Source organism: Tasmannia lanceolata, unplaced genomic scaffold, assembly GCF_043159265.1.
Source record: "Tasmannia lanceolata isolate RefF3 unplaced genomic scaffold, GAP_Taslan_0.1 ptg000044l, whole genome shotgun sequence".
NCBI lineage: Eukaryota > Viridiplantae > Streptophyta > Magnoliopsida > Canellales > Winteraceae > Tasmannia > Tasmannia lanceolata.
In genome coordinates this window covers 22,943,516-22,958,554 of record NW_027518721.1, presented here as the reverse complement: position 1 = coordinate 22,958,554, position 15,039 = coordinate 22,943,516, and the positions used below count along the sequence as shown (strand labels likewise).

General features: G+C 40.7%; 1 protein-coding gene across 1 annotated transcript; it reads left to right on the top strand.

Moving 5' to 3' along the window:
• The first annotated feature begins 253 nt into the window (after positions 1–253).
• On the top strand, positions 254–8,104 carry LOC143863822 (putative potassium transporter 17). The gene is made up of 8 exons (XM_077374594.1): positions 254–407; positions 643–745; positions 5,027–5,269; positions 5,373–5,423; positions 5,504–5,764; positions 5,852–5,895; positions 5,977–6,346; positions 6,477–8,104. The coding sequence occupies exons 2-8, from the start codon at positions 670–672 to the stop codon at positions 6,983–6,985; spliced, it is 1,554 nt and encodes a 517-aa protein (XP_077230709.1). The 5' UTR covers positions 254–407; positions 643–669; the 3' UTR covers positions 6,986–8,104.
• The last annotated feature ends 6,935 nt before the right edge of the window (positions 8,105–15,039 follow it).

Sequence of the window (15,039 nt, the reverse complement as noted above, 5' to 3'; positions counted from 1 at the left end):
CTGATCAGTGGGCCCATAGGATTTGGACGTCGGCCATCTACAGTGGGCCCATAAGATATAGGACTTCAGCAACAATCAGTTTGGGAGAAGCTGGGTCCACTTAGGTGGCTCCTAGAATCTTAGGGCCCACCGGTTTAAGACAATGGATACCCCTCGCACTTAAAGACAGCCAAAACCATAAATACCACCTCTTCGTTTTCTGTTTCTCTTCTATTCTCTATTCTCTAATCTCTATTCTCTATTCTCAAAGAGAAGAGAAGAGAAGAGAAGAGAGCTCACATTATGGATTTCGAGCTCACCACCTCCAACACATTGTTCCTCAATCAGAAATAGATTTAGAAAGTTCTACCAATGCTCTACATACTCCAAACAAGCCTACCAGTTCGAGTTCTTTCTCAAATGAAAAGGTGTACTAGAATTTCATTGGTTTTCTTTTTAACTGTATTTATATGTTTATGATCGATTTGAGTTGGGCTTTTACATTGGGTTTGTGTTTTATGATTTGATTATGCTTTTGGGCAGGAAGTTGATGGTTGGAAAACTCTTTTTCTTGCTTATAAGACTCTTGGGATTGTTTTTGGTGGTCTTGTTACTTCTCCTCTATACGTTTATCCTTCGATGAATTTGAAATCTCCTGTGTAGGATGATTACTTGGGGATCTACAGCATCATGTTCTGGACTCTTACTCTCATTGGAATTGTCAAATATGTATGCATTGCTCTCAACGCCAACGACCAGGGTGAAGGTATATACTGAGAAAAATGAGGGCTTTGATTGCCTCCATTTTATCTCTAGTCATTTTTGTTTTGTGATATTGTGTTTCTTCCCTGAAATTAGGTTACCGAGATGTTTGTTTCTATGACTTATCATGTTTTCTCAACTTGGGTCGATTAGTCTAGTTATTTTGAGTATTTAGCCAATTATATTTTCCTCCATTTTATTTATTATCTCTAGTGTAATTTTGGGAAGTTATTTGATGCGTCTTCTCGAGAGATTATTAGGTTGCCACCCTTTTATCATTTCTTAAACATCATTTCCAACTCGTCCCCACTCTAAAAAAAACTATTGATAGTTTGATACATTGAATCATAGTTTTTAGTTTTATGATCCATAATTGGAGAAGTCTTGAATTTTGTCTTTATGCTTATCCAAAACTCTTGACAAATAAATACTTTGTAGCCCCCCCCCCCCTGACGGCTGGCTAACGTTTTCCCACCATTTGACCAGTCTCTCTCTCTCTCTCTCTCTCTCTCTCTCTCTCTCTCTCTCTCTCTCTCTCTCTCCACACACACAACAAGAACAGTTGGTGGGCCCATCTTTGAACAACATAGGCCCCGCCCATACCACACCATAGGATAATCCCAAACCGTCCATTTGATGGGCCATAAACGTAAATAGGTTGCGTCCCAAAATATTATTTCCATAGACTGATCCTAGCCCTCCGATCTAAATAGAAACTACACTTTATGCAACCTCTACAGATTGTAGGGTTGTGATCATCCTACGGAAATGATTTTTGGGGCACAACCTATTTACATTGTGGCCCATCAAGTGGACGGCTCGGATCATCCTATGGTCTCGACAGTATACTTCATTTTCAAAAATATGGGTGGGGCCTAAATTGGTACGAACCACACCATAGGATGATCCAAACCATGGACGGCTTGGATCATTCTATGTTGTGGACGGTACGCTTCAATTTGAAAAATATCAGTGGGGCCTACGATTGGGCCTTAATGTTAGTGTACGACCAACTCCATAGGATTATCCAAACCATGGACGGCTTGGATCATCCTATGTTGTGGACGGGGCTTAATGTTACTGTACGACCACAAGATGATCCAAACCATTCATTTGATGGGCCAACCCTTTTGGGGGCACAACCCATTTACGTTATGGCCCATCAAATGGACGGCTCGGATCATCCTATGGTCTGAACGGTACACTTCATTTTCAAAAATATGGGTGAGGCCTACATTGGGCCTTAATGTTACCAACCACATCATAGGATAATCCAAACCATGGACGGCTTGGATCATCCTATGTTGTGGACGGTACGCTTCAATTTGAAAAAATATCAGTGGGGCCTACGATTGGGCCTTAATGTTACTGTACGACCAACTCCATAGGATTATCCTAACCATGGACGGCTTGGATCGTCCTATGTTGTGGACGGGCCTTAATGTTACTTTACGACCAACTCCATAGAATGATACAAACCATTCATTTGATGGGCCACAATGTAAATAGGTTGTGCCCCAAAAATCATTTCCATAGGATGATCAACCCTACAATCTATAGAGGTTGCATAAGATGTAGTTTCTATTTAGATCGGAGGGCTAGGATCAGCCTATGGAAATGATATTTTGGGATGCAACCTTTTACGTTTATGGCCCATCAAATGGACGGTTTGGATTATCCTATGTTGTGGTATGGCTGGGGCCTACATTGTTCAAAGATGGGCCCACCATTCCACCAACGGTTTTTGTTGGGCCCACCAACTGTTCCTATTGTGTGTGTGTGGAGAGACTGAGAGAGAGAGAGAGAGAGAGAGAGAGAGAGAGAGAGAGAGAGAGAGAGAGAGAGAGAGAGAGAGAGAGAGAGAGACTGGTCAAATGGTGAGAAAGTGACATTTACGTTAGATCCTAACGTTAAACGTTAGGAAGCCGTCAAGGAGGGCGAGGGCGGGGAGGGAATAGCCTACAAGGAGGGGGCGGGAGGGAATGTCAGCGCCCTACATTTATTATGCGGGATATGTACATGGAATTGAGTGCAGGGAGACTTAATGGATTTTCCTCATGCATCAAATTAATCTTAGATGTGGAACCATGAAGGATGAAAATTTGGTGGTTCCAGTCAGTAGCAAATTGGTTTTTCATTATGACTCGCAAAATTCAATAATATGAACATTTCTATATTAATGATCATGGCCTAACAATGTTACCTAAAGGTTCAAGTCAAATTTTCTTGATCAGATTGAATTTGTAATGCGCTTTACAAGACAAAGTGATCTAGATAGAGAAATTCAGATCTAGTTCCAAGATAAATTTCAATCCGTCCAGTCAATCAATTTCTGATCAGTCCATCCAATTCCATTCAATTGCCATTAATCAAATTCTAATTCCGCTCAATCCACAAATCATAATCAATTTCAATCATTCGATCAATCCATCCATTTCCATTTCCAATCATTTGAAATTATGATTGATCGATGATACATCTCTCAAATCATTTCAGATCGTGAAACATCCCTTAAATTTATTTGGAGGGTGAAGTATCCTTCAATTCTGCTTTGAGGGCGAAATATCCTTTATGCTATGTTTGGTTGCGTGGGGTAGCTTGGAGAGTAGTGGAATAGGAAGTCAAAGGGAGGAGACAAGCATTTTGATTTGCCTAGAATTACCTCGGAAAATTGTGTAGTAGTGTTTGGTTGCGCGGCAAATACTCGGAGAGTAGGAGAAAAAGTAGGTGGTGTCATTACCAACATAGGGAGAGAAGAGAGAGAGGGGAAGAGAGAGAAAGAGAGAGCATCATTCCCTAGAAAATTCAACCATAATTCTTTGCTTTTCGAATAAGGGAAAAGACATAAAAGAACATGGAAAATAGTAAAATGACTTGGCTACCCTACTAAAACCAAAAATAAACGTAGCCTAAGGATCCAACAAAGCCGGTGTAGTGATTCCCAGGGGATGCTCCTGCAATGACCTGTTATCAATCCAGTGCAACGATGGATGACCTGTTATCAATTGGTGCAATGTTCTCACTACAGTGCAAGGGGTGGATGACCTCTTGTAATCCAATGCAACATGGATGACCTTTTGTCAATCTAGTGCAACGGATGGTTGACCTATTGTCGATCCAGAAGATGGCTTGCCATTCGGGCGGATCTGAGGTACGTTTCATCCTCCAAGTACATCTAATGCTTCGTTTGGTTGCACAAAAGCTTGGCAGCCGTCGGAATTTGGTTTGGATTTGGCATGCCATTCCATTTTTGGTTGCCAAAATGCATTGGACTCCCTTTGATTCCCTTGGATTTCTCTCATGTAATAATTATTAGGGGTAGTTTGGTTATTTTGATCAGTTATTCTTGGTTTTTTTTTTATCATTTAGCCTAAGTAAGAGCACATAGGTTATTTTACATTGTAATTGGCTACAAAAGCCAATTTTCCTCTCATTCCATTTAGAACTTTAGGGTTGTAAACTTTGAAATTGAAAATTGGAATTTGAATTTTGGCTCAGATCTAGATCTAGAGCTTCGCATTTTGTAGGGAAATTTTCCTCGAGCCACTAGTCTAATCTGGTGAGGGATTTCGACCCATCCGCTCCACCAATACGAATTGTCTCCTCCTCACCATTATCTCAACCTGAAACCTCTCTGCACCAACTGTGAAAGAGACCCTATGCGCGTGCATGCCACTTCGTTTCGAATCAACCATCAAGGTACTAAGAATATCATCTATTACCGTGTTCCCCACTACTTGATACAAACAGTTGCACTTCTCCTCTTTCATTAGGAGTTTAGGACTACATAGCCATGTGTATTTTTATGGCTCTACTTGCACTTGAAATCTTGCAAACCCTGGAGTCCAAGTGGTCTAGAGACTCTAGATTCTTTTGCAACTATAGGACATATGTTACACCACCCAAGTCCTCAACACTCCATCGAATATTCCGATCTTCACAATCCCAATTCCCATAACGACACGTCGACACAAGTGAGGACTCAATACCGGTCATTCTCTCTTTGAACATATCAAAATATTGCCTCCAAATAAAAAAAACATATCAAAATATTCCCATCTAGAGCATACATGAACAGAGCAATCGAAATCTAGAATGCAAACATCTCGAGAAGTGAAGCTATTTTTCTCTCTTGTCATGCTAAGTTATTGACGAGTGGCTAGAAATGATGAATTGCTAGTTGTGCAACTTATGAGACTCTCTCTCTCTCTCTCTCTCTCTCTCTCTCTCTCTCTCTCTCGTTATGCTAAGTTATTGATTAGTGGCTTGAAATGATGAATTGCAGGTGGTACTTTCGCACTATATTCATTACTATGCAGGCATGCAAATGTTGGCCTTCTTTCATCCAGACGCACAGATACAAACTCAGCCGCTTCAAATGCTAGCCAGTACATGAGCACTGAACAGCACAATAGGCTGGGGAAATTCTTTGAAGGAAGTGTGGTTGCACGAAGGGTATTGCTTTTTGTTTCGATGCTAGGCATGTGCATGCTAATTGGTGATGGCATTCTCACTCCTGCAATTTCAGGTTTTAACGAATCCAATCCTTATTTTTAGTTCAATCAAGGAGTTTTTTATAAGTAGTTTTAGAAATACATTTGCTTCCGCTTGAAACTTCAAATTTGTCTCAGTGTTATCAGCAATGAATGGATTGAGGGGACCAATTCCTTCCATCAATAAATGTTAGTATTGGTGCACATGTTTTTTCCTTCCAACAAAAGTTGAAATCTGTGTTTGAGAATGTGCATTTTGCAATTCACAGCTGCTGTTGAAGTTATCTCTGCTATAGTTCTGACCATGATGTTCCTTTTGCAACAATTTGGTACTTCACGAGTAAGTTTCCTTTTTTCTCCTATCATGGCTGCCTGGACACTCACTACTCCTATGATAGGCATATATAGGATTGTGCGTCACTACCCAGGTATATTCAAATCCTTGTCACCACATTACATAGTCCGTTTCTTTCTGCAAAACGGAAAGGAAGGTTGGCTATTGCTCAGTGGAACCGTCCTATGCATAACTGGTATGATACAAGCAGAAAGCTGGTTCCTCGCAAGTTATTTTAAAATATTTTAACCATTGACAAGTTTCAATAACATTGTTATATCAGGTGCTGAAGCAGATCTTGGCCATTTCAATAAGCGCTCAATTCAGGTATTCTGGTTACCACTATTAATCAGATATTGATGAGGCATCTTGTAAGGGTGGCCTTTTTACATTGTTTTCCCTTCACAGATGGCCTTCCTATTCACCATATATCCTTCTTTGGTTCTCACATACGTGGGGCAAACAGCATATCTGATCGAGAACCTTAATGATTACGGGGATGGGTTTTACAAGTTTATACCAAATCGTGTCTACTGGCCAATGTTCATTATATCAACTCTAGCTGCAATTGTTGCAAGCCAGTCATTAATATCTGCCACATTTTCTGTTATCAAGCAATCAGTAGTCCTAGATTATTTCCCTCGTGTTAAGGTGGTGCACACATCCCCCAACAATGAAGGCGAGGTTTACTCTCCAGAAGTCAACTACATTCTCATGATTTTGTGTGTTGCTATTGTACTTGGTTTTGGAGATGGAAAACAAATTGGAAATGCTTACGGTACTAATCTACTCCCAATCTGTTTCTTTTTTCTTTACATTGGACTAACGAAAATATTCAAGCAATGTGTCTTTTCATAGTCTTTGATACATATATACACCATCTACTAATCTATCAGACATCATTGCAGGTGTTGTTGTTATTCTCGTAATGCTTATCACCACTCTTCTGTTGACACTAGTTATGATCATAATATGGAAAACACCGGTGCTGCTTGTCGGGTCTTTCTTCATCATATTTTTCATACTTGAAGGGGTTTATGTAAGTGCAGTTTTCACTAAGATTCCACAAGGTGGATGGGTCCCTTTTGCTATTTCCATCATACTTGCCTTCATAATGTTTGGTTGGTTCTATGGGAGGCAGAAAAAGATAGAATATGAAATGACCCACAAAATCACTTTAGATAGTCTCAGCCAACTTCTGTCCAGCCCAGAAATCGAAAGAGTTCCAGGATTGTGCTTCTTCTACAGCAACATACAGGATGGGCTTACCCCTGTTCTTGGGCACTACATAAAAAACATGCGTTCTTTGCATAAAGTCACTGTATTTACAACTCTTAGATATAGAGTGGTTGCCAAAGTCGCATCAAATGAGAGAATTGTCGTCAAGAGATTGGGTCTTACAGGCTTATACGGGTGAACGATTCAGTATGGATATGCAGATAATCTTAATCTTGAAGGAGATGACTTTGTAAGCCAAGTTACCGATACTTTGAAGGCTCAGATACAGACAAGCACAGATGATTTATCAGCCATTGAAGAAGAGATATTGGAGCTGGAGAAGGCCAAACTAGTAGGGGTGGTACATGTTCGGGGAAAGGCGAGGTTTCATGTAGGTAAAAACTGTGGCTGGTTTGAAAAGATCTTACTCAGGTTTTATGAAGTTCTACACCATAACTGTAGATCAGCATTGCCTGCTTTTGGGATACCCCTTCCACACCGTATGGAAGTCGGCATGTTTTACGAGGTCTAAATGAAATATTCTTGTCTGTTTCGACTCTTGTAATCTAATATGGAAATTTGCATACATTTTATCTGTATTTTTATGTGGAGGTCCTTTTACTCTGCTTCAGTATATCAATGAAAGTTAAAGTAGCAGATCACGTGGTGGCCAAAATTGAGCATTCTTTGATAATGGGACAGCTCACTTTGTTTTCACTTCTCTAATTGGCTGTTAAGACTTTTTCTCATTCTCGGACTGGGCGAAAAGGGCGGAACAAAGTCGCTTACAGTGACTCCACTCTGTTCTGAAAATTAAGCCCAGATTCATGCCAATAGAGGATCAAGGGTCAAGAAAAGGAGAAACAGGCGGGATGGGCTGATTTTGAGGAACACTATTCTCCGACTTTTTTCTTCTCCGCAACATAATCTCATTTTATATATGAACAGAAAAACAAATAACCCTCCTAATTCCAGCACCTGCATGACTTCCTCTAACATGGTCAATTGACATTTCGTAGTGATGCGGCCCTCCTTGGTAACAATTACTGTAAGATATGATGCCCCAACAGCTATTATTGTCCCTGTTCTATGTGGCAAGATTGCATCAAACCGATCTACACCAAAATGATGTAGAGATGGTCAGCTCTGATACCAAGTTTGATGCAGTGCAGATTGGGAAATTCTGATGACAAATGAAACCTTCAATCACTAAGGAATTTAATCAACCAGTTCAGCACTTAAGAATACTCTGCACCTTAACAGCAGTTTCAGGCGATTTTTGGTCCATTGTGCCTTGGTGGTCATTGAAGCTTAGGAGTTCAAAAGTAAGGCTACAAGTTCAGAGCTCTTGAAGAGTGGTTCAAGAACCTACAAAGTTTCAAGTTGGTTCACATAGGGAAGCCTATCAGTAAAGAGAAAAGAAAATGGCCAGAGTAAATTAATGTGCACTCTGAGCTCTATCTCCGACTAGTGCCACCTTAGGTGCACTTTGGAATGAAGCTTTTGCACATCCCGTTTTTCCATTGGCAGTCACCTATATCTCTAAGCCCAAGCTTCGATTAACATTCAAAATAAAATGAGAAGGAAATGATCCTTTAACAAGACAGGTCGAAATCCAAATGACTGATGTTTCATTATTAATTCTGCTGCCTTATTATATGAACATGCAACTAATGTTCTGTTCTGTGTTGGTTATAGCATTCAAACAAATACGTCTCAAGCGCAAATATTACCCCTCGCCAATTTAAGCTACAATTCAGTTTTGCAAATACTTAGAATTGCTCTCTGATGTATATGATTAGCCTGCATTTGGATCTAAACGTAGTGTTTAGAAGTGGATCTGAATGTAGTGTTCTGTGGGAATGGTTCACTGGCACTGCTTGCGGATAAATTCACCCCCTTTAACGGTTTCTGTGAGAATGGTTCACTGCTTGCTGATAAATTCACCCCATTTAACGTTTTTCTTTGCCTTTAAAACTTAACGAAAAACGTTAAAGGGGGGGATTTTATCCGTCAGAGGGGGGAAAATAATCATTCCCCCAATTTTTTGCATCCTTCAGTCAGCTTGTATGATCAGTGTTTCCTCCCTATCCGCTCCATCTTTAGCTAACTTGTAGCTACGTTTGCAGGGTGTCTCATATACTGAAAAATAGGCGTAATTAGAACAACTAGGACCGAAAGCTTCAACGGCCCCACCGCTTTGTTACTTGCCCATGCTACGACGTTAGAGGAGTCACCTTGAATGACATTGGAGGGATCTCATGAATTGTGAATGTTGCTCGATGATATTGACGATCTGTCTGAAATCTTAAGTTGTGATGAGGTTGAAAGAATTATGGGTACTGATTCTGAACTTGAGGTGATGAGGTTTGTTGCCGCTGAAATCTGGACTGACTCTCAGGAGTGGACCGATGCTGAGTTGGCTCTGGAGGGACCACCTGCAAGCACAGAAATGCATCAGAAAGAGGGCCGGAGTTGGACTACATGGAGACTCTCCGATGCGTAAGTCAGACGCGAAAACCATTTGGGCGAGTTTCGTGGAATATCTCTTTCCATGTTTTTCTAGCTAAGAAGGTTCGTGGTTTCTAGAAGGGTTTAGGTTGTGAACTTATCATTTTGCCCTATTGCCTTTAGGTTTTCGAGTGCCACGTGCCAACTTCCTATTGGATGCCTTTTTTTACCCCTAACATATTGTCCCTCACTTCTTTGGGTCGCTCTGGGCCAAGGAAGCAGTATGCTCGGCTTGCTCTGGTCAATTTGCACTTTGGGCTCCTGGTCGGTCAGCTGAGCTCAATCGGTTGTTTGCATTGAGAGCTATGATTTGTTAACCTCCCGGCAAGCTCAACTGAGGTTGTTTGGCTAAGGCAGCTTGGCTGAGGGAGGTCAGTTTACTGGGGCAATTCACCTCGGTTGATTGTGGTAAGCCTCCTGAGTTTGTCCCCAAGGAGCTGTTGTACCTCATCTTCCTGGTTTGGTTTGGTTTGGTTTGGGACAGTTGACCGAGGTCAACTGAGTTCAGACTGAGAAGTTTATATCGGTCCACCTTGAACGGCTTGGAATTCAACTTCACTTCCTAAATCTTTTCATCAACTTTGTGGAATTAATATACAAGCCTCGTAACTACCGTCATGTGTTACAGAAGATTTCTACCATCATGTATTTTCAGCTCAGACAACTGCCACTTCAGATGCAATGGGTTGGCTATGTTTTTTTGACATGCATAGCTTCTCCAACTACTCACATAATTTCGACCCTAATCATTCTGTTATAATGCTAAACATAACATTATCTGTTACACAGTTAAATTGTAGCAACCCCCCTCGAATCAATGTCTTCCAACTCTACATCTTCTCTAATTTTCTATCCTTTTCCCTTCAATCCCTTAGCAAGTCTCTATTGAACTAGAGCGTCCTTCACTTTCTTTGTCAAAGAGTAGAGCTCTCCCTTTTCATCAAGTTTCTCATTTTCAAATTTTGAGGTTGAGCCCTTTGTCTCCATGTTAGATCAACACACTATAATTCCACACACTTGAAAGAAATTAATTCAATTTTGGTCGTCCAAACTCTCTGGTCATCTGATCAAATTAATATACACTACTAATTAGACCTGGCAAACGGGTGGGTCGGGCCGGGTCAACCCGCTGGTGATGCGGGTGCGGGTCACGCGGGTCGGGTCAGGAGATTACCCGCATTTTTGCGGGTCAGAATTTAGGTGACCCGCGGGTCACCTGCAAATTCAAACAATTGTTTATTTTGGAAAATTTTATCACTGGATTTTGATGAGGGGGGTATGGCCGGCACCGTGGGATGATACAAACCGTCCATTAGATGGCCCACAGCCTAAATAGGTTGTGCCCCAAAAATCATTTCAATAGGTTGAACCTAACCCTCCGATCTATAGAGGGTTAGGATCAAGTGATCAACCCTCTAACATTCAAATCGGAGGGTTGGGATCAACCTATGGTGCTAGTCACAACCTATTTATATTCTATGGTGCCAGCCATAACCTATTCAGGCATCAAACCTTTAAAAAATAGATTAGCATGACAAAATCACCATCCTTTGCATTAGAAAAAAAAGCCGTCTAACTAGATTAGCATAACAAAATCACCACCCTTAAAAAAGCCAAGTGACTTGCGTGTGCCCGCGGGTTGACCCGACCCGACCCGTGTTTTTGCAGGTTGGGTCACCCGCGGGTTAGTTTTGACGGGTCACTAAAACTTAGACCCGTGCCCGCAAATTTGCGGGTGGGTCGGGTCGACCCACGGGCACGGGTCGCTTTTGCCAGGTCTACTACTAATTGGTTAGGGCACAGTCTATTGATCTCCCATCATCTGATCATAGCATCAGTCACTCAATCAGTCTGATGTTACATCAATCAAAGTTTCTTTCATTTCCTCTCCCAATAGATCTGAACTCCTTTTGATTGATACACATGCTTCCAAAGTCAATACTAAACTACAAAGTTCTAAAACGAAGGTAACATCGTGACGAAACTTTATAAAATTCCACCTCCCAATAGAAGTTCCATCAAGCTTTCATAAATTTGTCATTCTTGATCGTTCTTCCTGACAATGGCTCCAACCCATCTTCTTCAGCTAAAGCCACTAGCCTGATGCTTTGTACCACTTTCTGGTTTTGAAAGGTAATCCATTGTTGTGCATACACACAATCAACATGGGACATGCACAATGAAATAGACAAGCAACATGATGCATACAAGAGTTTTACATTATTCAACAATGTTAATTTCTACAAAATTATCTTTCAAAAAAAAAAAAAAAACAATGTTAATTTCCTACATCCATGCACGAAAGAGATCATGATCTTCCACTATGAAGAAAATACGAAGATTAGACTGATATTTAACAGCTCCTCTCAACTGAAAGATCGCACACCGAAGTGGACTTTTTGTTCCGAAGTGGACTTTTTGTTAAAGATTTTTCAAAATCAAGTGTTTTTTGTCAAAACAATTTTTGGAAAATATTTTTTTTAAGTGTGTTTTGGAAAAGGAAAAACTTTTCTTTGGAAATAGTTACTTTTTGCAAGAGAAAAAAAAGAGTGTAAAGTAGAGGGAAAAGATAGTCCCGTACCGACTCGTAAGAAAGAAAGAGTTGAGCTTATAAAGCTTCACTCTTTCTTCTTATTTGTTTATGTGCACATGGGGTCTTAGCCGTGGGTCGAACCGCAGGACGGTGGAACGTAAGGTCCGCGCACGCGCACGCGCGGCGTGGGCAATGGGCTATACGGCGCTTTATTGGTGCTTTTTTAGGCGCACTTTGCACCGTTGGATCTAGACGATTGTGGATCGGTCTAGTGGGTGAGCCGAATAGTTCATAGGCCCATCAAGCCCAAGCCCAGTGTCGAATAGTTCGATTGGGTTGGGCTTTGATTCTAGCACAACGGTCGGCCCAGCGGGCCCAGTGCTCCAACGGTCAGTGGGTACGATCCATTGGGTTGTGTCCCTTCCCCAACGGTCAAGGATCTAAGGGGTGCGATCTGTACCATAGATGGATCATCTAACGGTTAGATGGGAGGACGGGAATTTAAATATCCCAACAGTCTCTCTAGGATTGATCTGGTTCGTTGAATCGCGTATGGGCGCGATCTAACGGCCAGAATTCAAACTGATCTGGAAAGACTCTATACAAGGGTGCTTTTCACACTGAAAAGTCACCAGAGGCTCTATAAAAGTTGCAGAACCCAGCCATTTCAAGATAAAATCGAATTTACCCATTTCTGGAAAAATTCTTAAGGCTTCCAGTGCATTATACTCTCTTTCTTGCTCCCACCAAAATTCGTTTTACTAAATTATTTTCTTATTGTTTATCTAATTACTGTTATACTGCAGTAACAGAAATTAGACTGATTCTCTCAGGCTTGTAAGATTCTAAGGGCATTTCGGATTTGACTCCGCTTGTGCATAGCGTCGTCAAATTAGTAGGACATTCCTACTGGCTTCATTGTATCTTGGAGGCAGTTCGCGGATTCCCTTTGCACACTTCTAGTGGGGGCGAAATTTGTCTTAAGGAAAGCGATTTCGCGCCTTGAAGCAAACTGGTTACTGTTTTTTCTTTCTAACAGATACAAATTATTTCTCCAACACTTTTTTCCTCCAATCACATTCTCTAAACCTACCTAATATAACTTAGAAGTCTTGGCGCCCTCTCCTAGTCAAGCTAGGATACAAGAGCAACATTCCTCATTTTTTCCAAACCATACAAAGCACTCCGGATTTTTTTTTCTCCTAATCAAACAAGAAACCAAGAAGAAAAAGAGCCTTACTTGGGTAGAACTCCCACTAGCATGGGAAACAAGACATCGATATCTACCAACCCACGATTTTCTTATGTGTGATGTTGACTAGCCTTGACTCATAGACATATCAATTATTAACATGACAAGAGCATCTAGGCTCGCTGTGCTTGTATTCCCTCAAGTTGTTTTTTCGTTTGATAATTACATTGAAGTTGAAGTTGTTATTCTTGTTTGATTTACTTACATTGAGTGGTCGTTTGAAAACATAGTAAAAACCCAAATTTTACAAGCTAAAACCTGAATTTTATAAGCTAAACTTCAGGATTGCAAAATCCAAGTTTTAGCTTATAAAATTCAGGTTTAAAATCCTTGTATCCAAACGGGGAAGTTTTGTTTGATGGTTCAAAGGACCATATAATATGTGATGAGTGCTTTTAAATTCATGGTAAAAACCTCCCTTTTTGTCTTCTACTTAAATAATTAATCAAGCAATGAAACAAAATAAGAAGAGCCCCACATGCATGTGTTGAAAAGTCCCATTTGCATGGGAGACAAGACACTAATTCAACATATAATTATCGGACATGAAATGTCTACGGTCATTTGTTTAACTGTCATTTCAATTATCAACATCATGACATGAGCGTCTAGGCTCATAGTGCTTCATTCCCTTGGTTGTTTTTCTTGTTTAGTTTACTTAGGTTGCACTTGGCAAACATTCTCTAGGTTCTCATTCTAGAATGAAAAATTGGAATGATTTTTTCAATGCCAACAGTGAGACAATCATAGGCCCTATTTGTTTTGGATTTTTAGAACCAATTGTGACTCCAAAACCGATTATTGGACACAAAATTAAGGCCCTATTTGTTTTGGAATTTGACATTTTAATTTTGAGTCCGAAACTGATTATTGATTGGTGGATTCAGAATGAAACGTAAACGTAAATTTCAGTCCGATAATCAGTTTTGGACTTACAATTGGTTCTCAAAATCCCAAAAGAAACAGCATAAATTTGAGTCTAACAATCAGTTTTAGACAGTCTGTTCTCAAAATCCAAACCAAAGAGTGGCCTTAGTTCTAGTCATCTTATATTAACAGACTTAGACTTGCTAAAAACATTATTAGTGGTCTCTATCTATGAGTTGGAAAGATAACCACAAGAGATATCACAAAGATAGAAAGCACTCAAAAAAGGATATAACGAGTATCAATAATGTTAGAATCCCACATGATTCACGTGATTACTACAACTGTCCCAACAGTTGTTCAATGAAACAATCTGACCCAAGTACCTCTGCGTTTTGCCGTATTTCTTGCCTTTGCAGGTCCTTTATACATAGTAGGTGGAGCCTTGTCTAGGTGCATCCCAGAACATTATTTCCCATTAGGGGTGTAAACGAGCCGAGCCGAGCTTGGCCAGGCTCGGCTCGGCTCGTTAAGCTCCAAAGCTCGGCTCGGGCTCGGTCAGGCTCGCGAGCCTTAACGAGCTTTTGTTATATTAAGTTCACACCCCTCATCTTCCCTGGACAGCCCTATCTAGTGTAATTCGACTACTCTTTTTACACTACGGGGGGTGGTCCAAGTAACAAATGGGGTTCCAAAAAAGAAGTGACATATTTTGCCTCTCTCTTTCACTCCCTAGACAACCCTTTTAGTGTATATATTAATATATAACATATATATTTAAATATATTAAATGCTTAAAGAGCCTTAACGAGCCGAGCCGAGCCTGCCTATCTTGGGCTCGGCTCGTTAAGCTTAACGAGCCTGGACAGCCGGCTCGGCTCGGCTGGTTAAGGATTCGAGCCGAGCTCGAGCGAGCTTCCGAGCCCGAGCCAAAATTGACACCCTTATTTCCCATACAATGTTGGTCACAAAGAATATACGAAAATACTCACCGTATTACTTACAAATTGTACAGTTATCACAAGGAATGCACATTTTGAAATACACACGCATACAGTGGGGCCCATTGCATAGGATGATCCTAACACTC

Coding starts and splice junctions, on each gene's coding strand:
- LOC143863822 (XM_077374594.1), top strand. CDS start 670: ATGTTCTGGACTCTTACTCTCATTGGAATTGTCAAATATGTATGCATT. Junction 746..5,026: donor CGCCAACGACCAGGGTGAAG/GTATATACTGAG, acceptor GATGAATTGCAG/GTGGTACTTTCGCACTATAT. Junction 5,270..5,372: donor TCTCACTCCTGCAATTTCAG/GTTTTAACGAAT, acceptor AATTTGTCTCAG/TGTTATCAGCAATGAATGGA.